The following is a 13,966-nucleotide window of genomic DNA, read 5'->3' on the forward strand; positions in this document are numbered from 1 at the left end:
TTTGTTGTTGTTGTTTAACTTTTTAAGAATGTATTAATATTTAAATATTAATTACAAAATGAGCAATAATAGGACCCTAGAAAATGTTGGCTTTTTTCCCCAGCAAATTCTGTGTTGTCTCCTAATTTTTCAAGAATCAGGATTTAATACAACTTTATTTTCACAGACAGTGGTAATCAAATGCAGACATTTATTGTTTTTGTTTTTTTGTTGTTGTTGTTGTTGTTGTTTTTTTCATGTAACAATTTCTTTTATTTTTTGGCAAACACATTGCTTCACAACAAAAAATAAAACTGCATGATATCCCTTCAAAAATAAATAAAAACACATTGATCACAACTATTATTATTACTTCGAGAAATTAATTCTACTGTACAATAGTTATATATTTCTGTAACAATTTATTTAATTTAAACCAAGCTTTTATTTTGACGGGTTGTCTTCATATTTTAATAGTCTGTTTGCAGGTTATTATTCATATGCACCGGTCCATATATCACAATCTATGTGACTCAATCATCCAAACTGTGTCAAACTCCATGACATTCCATGTTAGACTGTAAATTCCATTTTTATGCCTGGATACTGCAATTCTGTGCACGTTTTCCGCATTACGGAAATCATAGGGTGTTGTAGCATTTCTGAAATTGAATAAAAGGTTTCTCCTATAGTAAATGCTGTGTTCAACAGTTGATTTTGTGTCAGCTGTGTTAAAAGTATTGAGGTTGACAAATATTTTATTAATTCCCAGTAAGAAATTTAGAGTAAAATAGCATCAATAAAGTAAACGTATGTGGACACTCCTGCTAATAAACGGGTCTGGCAATTCTAGCAATTTCCATTATGATAAATATTAATGCTACAGCATGAAGTGACATTTTAGAAAATTGTGCGCTTTCAACTTTGTTGAACAGGTAGAAACATTCGTCATCTGTCGCTCACCTTTACTCTCTGCTCCAGCAGCGCTGCTCTCTGGTGTGGGCAGCATGTCCTCAAAGCCCCACGACACACTGTGTTTCCCCCCTAACAAACAGGACGGTGAGCCTGGACCGCCCTCAAGAAGCAGCAGTCTGCAAATGAGAGGATATTATGCATTGCTTGAGCAGCAAATCACGTATTACAATGATTTCTGAAGGATCATGTGACACTGAAGACCGAAGTATAGATGCTGAAAATTCAGCTTTGCATAATGGGAATAAATTACATTTTACTATATATTCATACAGAAAACAGCTATTCTAAATTGTACTAAGATTTCACAATATTAAAGTTGTACTGTATTTTTGATCAAATAAATGCAGCCTTGGTGAGCAGAACAGACTTTTTTCTAAAACATTTAAAAAACTGTAATTATTCCAAACTTTTGACCGGCAGTATACATGGCAGGTGTAAACAGTCACGTGACCAAAGTTTTAATTCTGTTTGCCACTCATGTCAATAAAGCTCCAGAAAAAACAGCCAGTAAAACCTGTTATCAAACAGATACAACATGAAGATACAACTCATTCTAGTAAAGTTACAGTTTTAAAACTGGTTAATAATTTCCACCCTGTTTATTCTGTACCATTCATAAAAGTTAACAGTTAACAGAAGCAGTTTAATATGTCTTCACAAACAGTAACAGCAGGTCACATCTCACCTATAGAGTACATCGGCCACTGGAAGCTGACCCAAGTCTGTCTGTTTCTGCAGCAGGTGAACAGTGTGAATGAACGTTTTGAGGGAACCCCTGCAAACACAGACAGAACAGCAGAGTTTTCTGAGTTTCCTTTCTTCTTTGACTGGCATAGTAATGCATATAGCAATGAAATCAAGAAACTCTTCTATAGACACATCAGATCAAAAGTGGACTAAGCAGAGGCACTGAGACACTTTAGTAAAGTGCCGTGTGTCTCAGCTTACCACTCGTGATAGACTGGATAAACTGATGGTTCAGAAAGGCCAAAAATACACTGAGAGTGCCATAGTTAACAACTGGGGCAACTGCGCTGAGAGAGATAAAAAATTTAACTAAAAGATATCAAAACTCTCCAGTTTTGGCCTCCAGACAAAATTTTCAGAAATGCTATGTTTAAATATGAAAATGAGGCATTAAAAATTAAATATGAATGGAAATCAGAACATTGGATGAAGTCAGGTTCAAAAATCTTGCATCATTTTGGTGACACATTAGGGTTAAAAGCTTTTACAGAGGGGATTTTGGATCTACTTTTAATCACTCTATGAATCAGAAAATACTGTCAACAGAAAAAAAAAATCAACTTGTTTTTAGAAATTAAACATAATATAAATAATGTATATGAAACCTCTCTGTAAAAACCTTCAGAATTTAGAATTTAGTGAAGTTTGTTTTACGTAAGTGCTGCTGATGTGGAGAAAAACTGACAGCCTTTAAAGATACAAATTGTAAATCAAATCCAAAATACACAAATACATGAAGTGTAATAAAAATAACCACTTAAATGTGTATTTTGGATGTTTCCTTTCCACTAATGTGAAAGACGACATGTTAGGGAAGCAAAATAGCTAGTGACGGACCAAAACATTTTTGGCATAGTTTTGGCTGAAATCATTGACTGAAACAGTTACTTTAATTAGCATTTCTCTGATGGTTCATTTTGACTGTTTCAGTTTCTATTTCATGCACACAACATGTATAAACTACACCATGTAAACTTGGTGCTAATTTAACAACATCGATTTTTTGTTTTTACTCAATACTGATATAGATCTCAATATCAATCTTTTAGTCTATACTGTTTTCTGTTGTATCATCTGCCATGCAGTAATTGCAATACGCTTTGTGCTTTGTTACCGAGTCTCAGTTTTCAAATGCTGTCCATTTTATCATGAAATACAAAACATCAATGTGGTTTTAATGCTCTTTAATGTGGCATGACAGACCACTGTAGCGCCTCAATTCAAACAGCATGTGAACTGATCATCTCTTCCTCTTTACTGCTAGTTATAGCACAAAATAAACATGAATGAACAACAGAAAGTGTTGAAGCATAAGGTACAACTTGCCAAAACGTATCATGTCTGAAATAGGTTGTAAACAGTATGTCATGTAAACTATCTCATGAAAGACATTCAGTGTCCATAAACTTATTAGTCTGCTATAAAACAATTAGAGGAGCATTCTGCTAAACATATGCACTATATTTATTCATTACTCAACGTGTAGTCTTTATTATGTAACATATGCTGGAATAAATCTGTTATGAAAAGCTTTTTAACGTATTGTTTAAATGTTTATATTTTAACAACATACTGGAGTAGAAACATAATTCTGTCATTAATAAAAATGCATTATGTTCAGTTTCTATTTGAGTGTTGATTTATTAAACAAATTTGATTAATTGATTATTAAATACAATTTATTTTCAGTTTTAGTCCAACTACATCAAAACTTTAATTTCGGTCAGTAAAAAATTATTCCGGTGCATTATAAAAAAAATAGCCCACATGGTTAAAACTGACCGGAAGAAACTATGATTTTGTGACTAAAGGCTGTACATAAAGGCTGAAAACAAACAGCTGTTGTGCTTACCTTGCACATGATAGAGCCACAAGTGCAGCAGCTGCGTTCTGCCTCTGCTGTTGGGTCAGTAGTGGTCTCGCCTGGGCCGTACCCTCTGGCTCACTTTTCTCCTCCAACCAGGAGCAAAGTAACCTCTCCAGGCCATTAAGGCAGTCTGCAGGCTCCTTGCCTAGGCTAAGCGGCTGGCAGTCACGCAGACACGTGAGCAGGACCTCAGCAGTGACGCCACAGAGCGCAGGGTCGTGCCGAGTTTGCGACTGCAATAGTGGAAAGACCAACAGTAGGCCGACGCGTGAGGTAAACGGTGCCTGGTCTGTGCCGGCGGGCATCGAAGGGTGGTGAGGATGGTGGTGATGTTGAGGTTGCAGGAAGCCCTGTCGCTTAAGCAGGGCCAGCGTCTCATCGTCTGCCCCTCCGGCGCTCCCCGGGACGACCCCGTCGTGCTCCTGCTGCTCCTCCAGGGCCAGCTGTCGCTGAGCCCCCCACAGTCCACGCAGCGCATTGAGACGGTACTCCAAAAGTCTTGTGTAAGCGTTGCTCTGGTTTCCGCAGACGGCTCGCAGGCGCTCAGCAAGCTCCACTGGGTTCTTGGTCTCGAATGTCAAAATCTGGAAGAGCACAGAAAAAAACATGAAGCATATTTTGGCACAAGACCCTCGCCAGGTTAATCTAAAATTAGTTACTTGCTTCAATGCTGTCAAATTCAGGGAATGTACCTAACAAGTCAAGAGGACAATTTAGGAAACAAAAATTCAATGATTAAAAATGTACACCTCTTTAAAAGCTATAATGGGAACACATTCCCAATATTAGCTGAAATATTCATGTTATTTATTAAATAATTTTTAATTAATATTTGGCTGAAACAAATATAATATGTATATACTAGGGCTGTCAAACTGATCAATCATGATTAATCACATTCAAAATAAGAGTTTATTTTTACATAATATATGTGTGCGTACTGTGTGTATTTATATGTATATAAAAATACACACGCATACAAGTATATATTTAAGACACATATGTAATCTATATTTATAATTAACATAAATCATATCTAAATATCTATATGTGTGTTTTAAAACATTTTAACATTGATATATTTCTTTATAATTAATATAATTTATATCTAAATATCTATATGTGTGTGTTTGTGTTTTAAAACATTTTAACAGTTAAATATTTATATATTACATAAAATCACACACACACACACAATTTAACATTTGTATGTTTTGCCGATTTTTATATTTTTCTGCCAGACATGTCTACTGTAATGTCTTAAATATAAATAACAGTCTTTGTTTGGATAACTAAACGAAATATTTTTTATAAGAGATTTTTCAGTTCCCATTATTATAATAATTTTTTATACATAAAATATTTTAAATATCCTGCAATTTTTTTTTAAGTTTATCAGTATACATAAAAAGCAGAAAATGTGACACTCATTAGTAAATAAGTAAATAGATGCTCACTATGTTCCCTTAATAGAAATTCAGAAGTGCAAAACATAAATTGCATAAACCATCTCAATTAACATTATGACAAGCAATAGAGATTTTGAAAAAACAAGCAATTATTAATCATACTCCTGCACTTGTGGTGGGTAATATATAGAAAATTATACCACAATATTCTTAAGATTTGGGTCAATAATGATGTATCTTACAATATACATATTTCTACACATATTTGAACAGTAATGTGCTATTAATATATGATTTCTTTAATTCAGTCAGTGAGGCTCTTCCTTTTCTAGATGTGCATTTCTTTCTGTATATTCTCCATTTTACCCAGTTTCAGGTTGTGGCTCGCACACTGAAAACCTTTTGGTAACTAACTATATATAATTACTTGATATAAATGCATAATTAATCTAGTTATTAGGCTGAGATAATTTGCTCAGTGCGCAACAACAAGGCCTGGTTCCACTGGATTAAGTTACAAGAACTACTCAAAACTTGCTTCATTTCAAGATGGACCTGACTGAAAGTAATGAATCAGAAGTTTCTTCTGTTACAGAGTAAAGATCTGACTCATTACTGTCAGTGATGCACAGCACAATATAACACGTCTTGCTCTTTTATGTGCAAGCTGCACACAAAAAGCATCCAGTTTAGTCCAATTCACAACAAATGATTCTGAATACGTCTGGCTGACGACACAGAGCATCTTAATATTCATGTTTTCAACTCAATTACAATATATTTGTCTATACTGACTTCGCCGTATACTATAAGATTCATTGTGTAGACATTTTTTTAGTGACAAGTTTGTGTTTTAGTGTTTGGACATCCAAAAAAAAAAGTCTGAACAGAAGGAAATTGCATAATATATAATTGCCCTTTCTAATCTTGCAGTTTGCGTTGTTTTCATACATCAAACTTCAAGCTCACTGATGTCACATTGTTCTTTTTTAAAGTGAACCTCTGTGGATTAGATTCAGTGTTTTTCCACCTGTAGAATTTCACTTGAGGATTCAACAGACAGACGTTTTAAAAATTCCGAAAAATAACTGGTATTCATCAAGCTGTATGTGATCAAAATAACAGACTGGAAGTGCACAGTGACATTTGTATGGCAAACACTGAAACAGCAAGATGGCAACAAATGAGAGGAAAAACAACCAGATGGATGTAAAGGAGGAGATGGGGCTTCTGGAGATGTTTCTCAGATGGCCTGAACTGAGAGGTTTGTAGTCTTGCTACAGTATTCAGTGCCACAAAAAATTAAAAATAAATAAAATAAAATAATAATAATAATAATAATAATAATAACTACCAGGTAAAAAGCTGTGCTAACCCTTCTTCCAACTTACAAATATGAAACACTGATACAAGAGACAAAGTTGTGACATAGGAGGGGCATATTCATGTGAAACATGGAGAAAGCACTGACATATAATATGGATAATAATATATAATCTATGTGAAGAGTTCAGATGCAAAACCAGCTAAATCCATCTGACGTCTTTCTTTAAAAAATGCATTTTTATCAGGCTCAGTTGTATAGGATTCTATGTAAGTACCGGTACTTCTGACTGGGCTGAGGCTGGAATTTAGCGAGTCTGAAGAAAAAGTATTTGATGGACGTATAATATGTGTCGAGAGCATTCACTCAGTATCGTTATCTCATTTTTGACCAAGATGGCTTTTAGCTGGTTTTGCGTCTGAACTCTTCATATATAAAGATCAGTCAATGGAAAGCAAGTGTGTAGCGAATTTTGTTTATCATTTAATTTTCAGTTTTATTCACATTTAGTTGTGATACCATAAATAGATAAGTGACAGAAATGAATATTTTCCATCATTTTCAACTCAGCTATTTAGGCTGTTTAGACTACTCCAATATTAAGTTTCCTTGAATGCATGAAAGGACAATATAATAATAAACATTCGCACTTGAAGGCAGTATTAAATTCGCTATTATGACTACTGAACAGACATTTAGAAGTTTAATTTAACGTGCAAAGTTCTGAACATAAAACTGTGTAAAAATGGCGCTGTAAAAAAACTTTACTTGCATTTTTACAACACTGTAAGTGTGTTCCATCAGGCAGCCAGAAATACATGAAATGTGTCACGTAAATAGACAAGTGGTCAAGTGCATAGACCACAAATGTGGTATTGGGACGGACCCTGACAGCAGATGCACCCTAGTTTGCGTAATTCTATGCTATTTTGTAGTAAGTAAGTGTGTTTACACTGAAAAAGTGTGCACCATGCAGTAGAGCAGCAATTTTCAAACCCAGGTTCAGACAATGTAAAAAAATTAAAATAAATTAAATAATACAAAGACTAAATGCCTGATTAAACCAAATAAGCATAAATTAGTAATTTAGTAAATAAATAATAACTCTTAAACAGTACAATACCATAATTAGTAATAATGTATAGGGTAACAGTAATTTGTTATTTTCAAAATAACAATAAATGTATTTTTCACCATAGAAAATGGGTCTTTATGCAAGAAACTATATAGAGATCTATTTTTTAGGATGGGGACTCTTGTGCGAGGATGATCATATTTAGAGGTCTGTGACATCTAAAAGAGAAAACATTGCAAAGATGTACATAGTGCATAGTGTGCACTAGCCTATCATTTGGGACACAGCTAGTGACTCAAGTTACAATAACATTTTCTCCAATATAAGATGCATATAATACACAAGATATTATAGGAAACATACGTGTCTGAATCATAAAACAATCTCTGTCCTCACAAATGCACCAGAAACATTAAACCATTCTGGTTTCCTTGGTATACTCGTTTCAGCATACTATTTGGGGCACACTAATTCTAATCTCGGATATTATTTAGGGTGGATAGTATGCGAAATGGGACACATAGATAGTATGTCGCCTAACAACGCCCTTTAGCCGGCTATATGACTATAAGCGCAGTTTAACACGGCTATTCATATTTGATAAGTCTAATAAAATAGTACGGAGGAAAATGACATTGTGCGGTTAGGACAACATTAGTGAGAGCGTTAGGTTACTAGAATAATAAATGCTAGGGGAAACCCCCTATCGTACTGAGGTAAATGGCACTATTATAACTGTCGTATTTTGACGTTCTGCATCAGATTTACATGTATTGTCTTAAACGTATGTGGTTTCCACCTTAAATTGTAACATGAATCCTACGGACAGGTCAATAGCAGGCTGCCACACGCCAGTGAGAGATTCAACTCCTCCTACTAGCTTGTCTGTCTGTGCTATGCTAACGCGTCAAACACCAGAGACACAAAAACTGTGTGTCTGTCTTTATATATGACATATAGAGATTTGCAGTAACAACCTTAATGAGGGGTTCATACGCTTCGTTAACATCAACGCAAATCGACTTGTTTGTAGCAATAATATTTGATACTGCTCATAACGGGCTTCATAACAGACCGAGCATGTTTACATCCACTAACATCAGCAGAATGACAGGAAAAACACGATATGTGGCTGAACACTCGTTAAAACGACTAAGTGCTTCATTTACTAGAATAAACACAACAAGAACCTTTTATTATTAGCATGCTGCTATCTGACACGCATGTTTTGGCCGAACATTATCCAGTCCCAGGCGAGCCGAGTTAGTTAACTTTGGTGTTAAGCTAATTAAGTTCACATCTAATGCCGCTAATCGCAGTATAGAGGATCGTCTGAATGAAACACATATAATAATTGCACACCTCCTGCTCGGATTCCCCTTGTTCAGACACTCCGATTTCACTGGGCAGCTCTGCCAGGTCCGTGACCCGAATTAGTCCATCGTGAAGGAAAATAGTCTCTTCCTTCACTGACAGCCACTGGGAAGAATCCACAGCACCTGATCCCATCTCTTTCTCCTCCGAGGCAAAAAGGCAAAGTGGTCAAACATGAAATGCAGCGTACGACGGGATCTGATTCAGCTCCAGCCGGCGACAGATCTCCTGCTCCCTGCAAAACGCATCATCATTGAGCGCTCGGTCGCTCGGTCGGTGGGGCGCAGATGTACGACGCCCATGCGAGGCCTCCTGGCTTTCGCTGGAACGCTGCGGATCGATTCGCCAGCCTCTCAGCTCAATAGGCTCCAGTGTTTTCGGAAAGGTGGGCGTGACACAGGGACAAATTTCGCTCTTTCCAAACTTGACACAATTGCGCAGTTCTCTGAACTGACACTCGCGCGCTCGGCGCTGACTGCAACCGAATTAACGGTCGTTCAGCGGCATAAACAGCTGTCATTCAGACGCCATACTAAACCAATTGAGAGTTACACTGCAGTGTAAGATAAACACTGCATTTAATAGAGTGTTTTTAATTTTCTATAATTAATTTCGAATTATTTTTAAAACCCAACAGGTAAAATCCAGAGCATTTGGCACCATCTGGTTGTTTAAATAGGTGCTCCCCTTTTTTTAAAGTCCCCATGACATAAAAAAAGGAAGGGTTTTGGCTTTTAGTATGAATATGTTAGCCCTACCCTTATCAGTAAGATAGTATGCTTCAAAATAATGACAAAAGATTTAGAAGATATGAGCATTCAAAACTTAAATTTTGATGACATCACCCTGCACTTCAGCTTCTCATCAAACTTTCTGTCCAATCAAATGCTTTCTAGAATCCAAAGAGTCCCGCCCCCTACACTATGAATACACGCTGAAGTAGGTCACTTGTTCACAGAATTAGTATTTTCTATATGGTGATACGGTGAATGGCACGTAGTGCACTATGTAGGGGATAGGGAACGATTCAGACTGTGTAAATATGCTTTCCATTTGGGTAAATAACATGTGGTTTCACGATTTGTTATGCGAACCGCCACAGTACGCACACAGGTCCGGAGACACGACAGCAACGTTTCGGACCCATTCGAATTTTACACAGAATGCTATATTTTATAACGATATGGATGAGATTGTTGCAATCATACACTGTCAAATGCGGCTTTACCAAGCTGTGATATCATTGAAACGCTATTGGCTGTTTAAGAAAAAGGGGGCAGGACTACTTGATATATCCTGCCCTGTCTTCCTGTTTCAGTTGAAATGACATTAACACATAGAACACATAGACACTGCATGTTTCAAAGCACTTCAGTGGACAAAGTATTGCATACTTTGTTGTTTTATATGTACACTTGGGTGTGCTTACCCTACAGCATGCACAAAGCCCAAATAAACTTTGTTTTTTATGCAGTACGAGGGCACATGTGCAGTACACACTCTCAGTACTGTATATTTTGGTTTTACACATGTACAGTGCACATAAAGTTCAATGGAGACTTCACTTTTACAGTAATGCAACAGTATGCGCATAATGCGCATGAAGTCCGAAGTTACTTTTTTATGCAATACTAGGGCATATGTACAGTGCGCTTAAAGAAATGTACTTTGTTTTCATGCACATGCTAGGATATGGTTGCAGAGTGCATGAAGCCCAAAAAATACTGTATACTTTTACGCATATGATAGGATATGCATAGAGTGCAAATCTAAAAGTATACTTTTACACATGAAGCCTTAAGTATACTTCAACTTTCACATGTATGCTAGAGCATGCATACAGCACACGCAAAGCCGGAATCATACTTTGGTATTTATGTGTACGCTATTTGGTTTTATACGTGTACTTGAAACTCAAAGTATGTTTTGGTTTTTAAGCAAACACTAGGGCATGTGTAGAGTACACTTGTTTTATTGTGCATTCACTAGGCCAGGGCATCCATACAGTGTGAATAAAGCCTATTGTATAAAGGGTACTTCAGTTTTATGCATACAGTGCATGTGAAGCCCAAAGTATACTTCGATTTTATGCGTGTGCGAGGATATATGTATAGTGCATGTGATACTTCAGTTTTAAGCAATGCTAAGGTATGTATATGGTGCGTGTATAGCCCAAAGTATCGTATGTCTTGTTTTTTTCAATTTGCATGAAGCTCAGTGCATACTTTTAACTTAAGACATTGCTATCATCTAGTGGGATGCAGTGGGATATGACCTGGGCACTTTACATACTAATATGTACCTTTGAGGTACCAGTATGAATCCTTTAGATACAAAGGTCAGTCCCCCATCCTAAAATTTAGAAGATCTCTATATAGTTTCTTGCATAAAGACCCACTTTCTATAGTGAAAAATACATTTATTGTTATTTTGAAAATAACAAATTACTGTTACCCTATACATTATTACTAATTATGGTATTGCACTGTTTAAGAGTTATTATTTATTTACTAAATTACTAATTTATGCTTATTTGGTTTAATCAGGCATTTAGTCTTTGTATTATTTAATTTAGGCCAGAAACCTGTAGAGGAGCATCTAGTGAGTAACATTAGACACCAAAACTGACATATTTCAAGTTCAGCCATTTAGTCGTTTGAATAATTATAAATACTGTTCATCTGCGTTTTGTGTTTAATATGTCTGATTTTAAAGAGGTTTCTGTTGACATTTTCTAAGTAAAATAAATAAATAAATGTTCAAACTGTGTTGATCTGCTATTTAAAGAAAAATCTGGGTCCTGAAGAAAACCATTGGAGAGCCACCAACATAAATCTTAATTTAAAGTCATCAAATCTCTGAAAGAAGAAGCATGGTCGACTAGACAGCTTTTTCTTGGATGTTTTGACATGAATGGAATGGGTTTTCTAAATCAAATTAGGCTTAAGTGGTTTAAAAGCTGAAAAAGATGATGTTGATGATTCTGGGGCTGTAATGCATTTTGTTAGCTCATTCTACAGCAGTAAAGGAATGAAGCTGATCATTGAATGTGCTATCATCTGCTGCTGTCTTTGAGAAAATCCATCTGGCCAGAACTTCAAATGAATAAAGTGTTTATCCTGCTGTATGAGTAATACCGAGCATACCACAGTAAATTCCAGCAACACTTATTTCCTGACACTTCAGGCGAGGATTATGCTTATAGTAGTCTCGTTCACGCCAGGTTTCTGTCAGACAGCATATCAAAAGTATCAAATATTTTAGCAGAAGGAATTGCTGCAAGGCTGTTAAATGTTACCTCGACTGCTGCCTTTTGGAGAAGTGACAGCAATGAGTGTCTTGCATGTTCTACAAATGTCTGTCCCTGTGTGATGTTAAAACCAACTGGAATTATTTTTGCTTCATATCAACTTGTATATAACAATAACTCATAAAAAATGAGCACTTTTGGTGTAAGAGATCTAAACCCCAGCTAGATAAATGTTGACATCAGTTGAATTCTACAGTATATTAATGTTCTAGGTTTTTAGGCCTGGGAACTATATTACTTGGCTGATTGTGTTGATTACTACTATCAATTTCATTTTTTTTTAACATAGGCGTATTTTGTTGGTTAGAATATACTGTGCATTTAATTTTCATGAGGACAAAATCAACAGTAAGTATGAGCAAATGGCATTATTAAAATGTATAAAATTATTGCACTGAACATTCACATCAAGTGGTTCCAGCACTTGCATGTACTTTATACATTTATCAAACCATAGTTTTATCAAATCACTGCAGAAATGGTAATCGATTAGTACTTGGTAAGCTATATAATGAAAACATGACGTCCTTTCCCTTGACATTTATTATAAATTCCCTTTTCATAAGAACACACCCTTCAGTTAAGATCACCTTCATTATGTACTTGACTCTTTTATTACATTATTATTTTTACCCAAGATCGATTAAAGTAAGGTAATGATACTGACATTTTAGGAGGACACAATTATTATTTTAAATTAGGATTATGCATGTGCCTCTGGGTTTGAAACCAACAAACAAAAACACTTCTAGAGAACACAAGCACGCAGCTGGACTTAAATGCCTTTTTTTCCTCTTTCTGCTCAAGATAAATTACTTACAGGGCTAATTAAATCATTTTTACTCTAGATTTACAACATGTATTTTGATGGCACCTGCTGGAAGAGTCTGGACTAAGATGGACTAAAGAAGAATGGACGTGGTTCTCATGTGGACATGATGCACAATTAACTTTTTTCTCTCAATAATAGCAAAATTAGGTTTTGTGTCACTTCATTATAAGAACTTTCCATATTTGTTCATAATAAATACATGCAGAGTTTTAACAGTTGTATTGGTTGTAAGTCATTTAAAGGAATAGCCCACCCAACAAATTTAAATTTGCTGAAAATTTACTGAGGACATTCAAGATTTGTTTCTTCATGGAAACAAATTTGGAGGAATGTAGCTTTCCATTACTTGCTCACCAGTGGATCTTCTGCAGTGAATGGGTGCCATCAGAATGAGAGTCCAAACAGCTGTTAAAAACATCACAAAAATCCACAAGTAATCCAAACCACTCCAGTCTATCAGTTAATGTCTTATGAAGCTGCATGTTTGCACAAAGCAAATCCATCATTAAGACATTTTAACTGTTGTTAGCCTTATTCCAGCTAAAATACAAGACCATAATCAATACTAACACTTCCTCCAGTGAAAAAATCATCTGGCCTGAATCAGGAGCGAAATCTGCACAGATCAAGCACAGTTTATAAGCCAAAACAGTCCTAAACAACTCTAAACAAATAGCTATGTAGCTTTTGATGTAAGGGACAACAAGAAATGAACTTTTTCACTGGAGGAAGTGTTATTATGGATTATGGTATTTAAGATGGAAGTGATGGTTTAAAAGCATGGGGGGCCCAACCCTGTTCCTGGAGATCTACCTTCCTGCAGAGTTTAGTTCCAACCCTGATCAAACAAACCTGTTTGTAATTATCAAGTGCTCTTTCAGATCCTAATTAGTTGGGTTGGAGCTGAACTCTGCAGGAAGGCAGATCTCCAGGAACAGGGTTGAGCACCCCTGATTTAAAGTTAAAAATTTCTTAACAACAGATATGTTTTTTACAAACATGCAGCTTTTGGCTTCACAAGATGTTAACTGATGGACTGGAGTGGTGTGGATTACTTTTGGATTATTGTGATGT

At 35.9% G+C, this 13,966-nt stretch overlaps 1 protein-coding gene across 4 annotated transcripts in view; it reads right to left on the bottom strand.

Annotated features, from left to right (window-relative positions):
* Window positions 1–9,273, bottom strand: part of LOC127168051 (probable E3 ubiquitin-protein ligase HECTD4) — a 76,643-nt gene extending 67,370 nt beyond the window's left edge. For all 4 annotated transcript variants that reach the window (XM_051114556.1, XM_051114554.1, XM_051114555.1 and 1 more), the window contains exons 1-4: window positions 8,739–9,273; window positions 3,554–4,152; window positions 1,640–1,729; window positions 943–1,070 (exon numbers count right to left, since the gene is read on the bottom strand). In XM_051114556.1, coding sequence (XP_050970513.1) covers window positions 943–1,070; window positions 1,640–1,729; window positions 3,554–4,152; window positions 8,739–8,885 — 964 coding nt within the window. In that variant the 5' untranslated portion in view covers window positions 8,886–9,273. The remainder of the gene's footprint in view (window positions 1–942; window positions 1,071–1,639; window positions 1,730–3,553; window positions 4,153–8,738) is intronic.
* Window positions 9,274–13,966: the final 4,693 nt, after the last annotated feature.

Source organism: Labeo rohita, chromosome 7 (assembly GCF_022985175.1).
Source record: "Labeo rohita strain BAU-BD-2019 chromosome 7, IGBB_LRoh.1.0, whole genome shotgun sequence".
NCBI classification, from domain to species: Eukaryota; Metazoa; Chordata; class Actinopteri; order Cypriniformes; family Cyprinidae; genus Labeo; species Labeo rohita.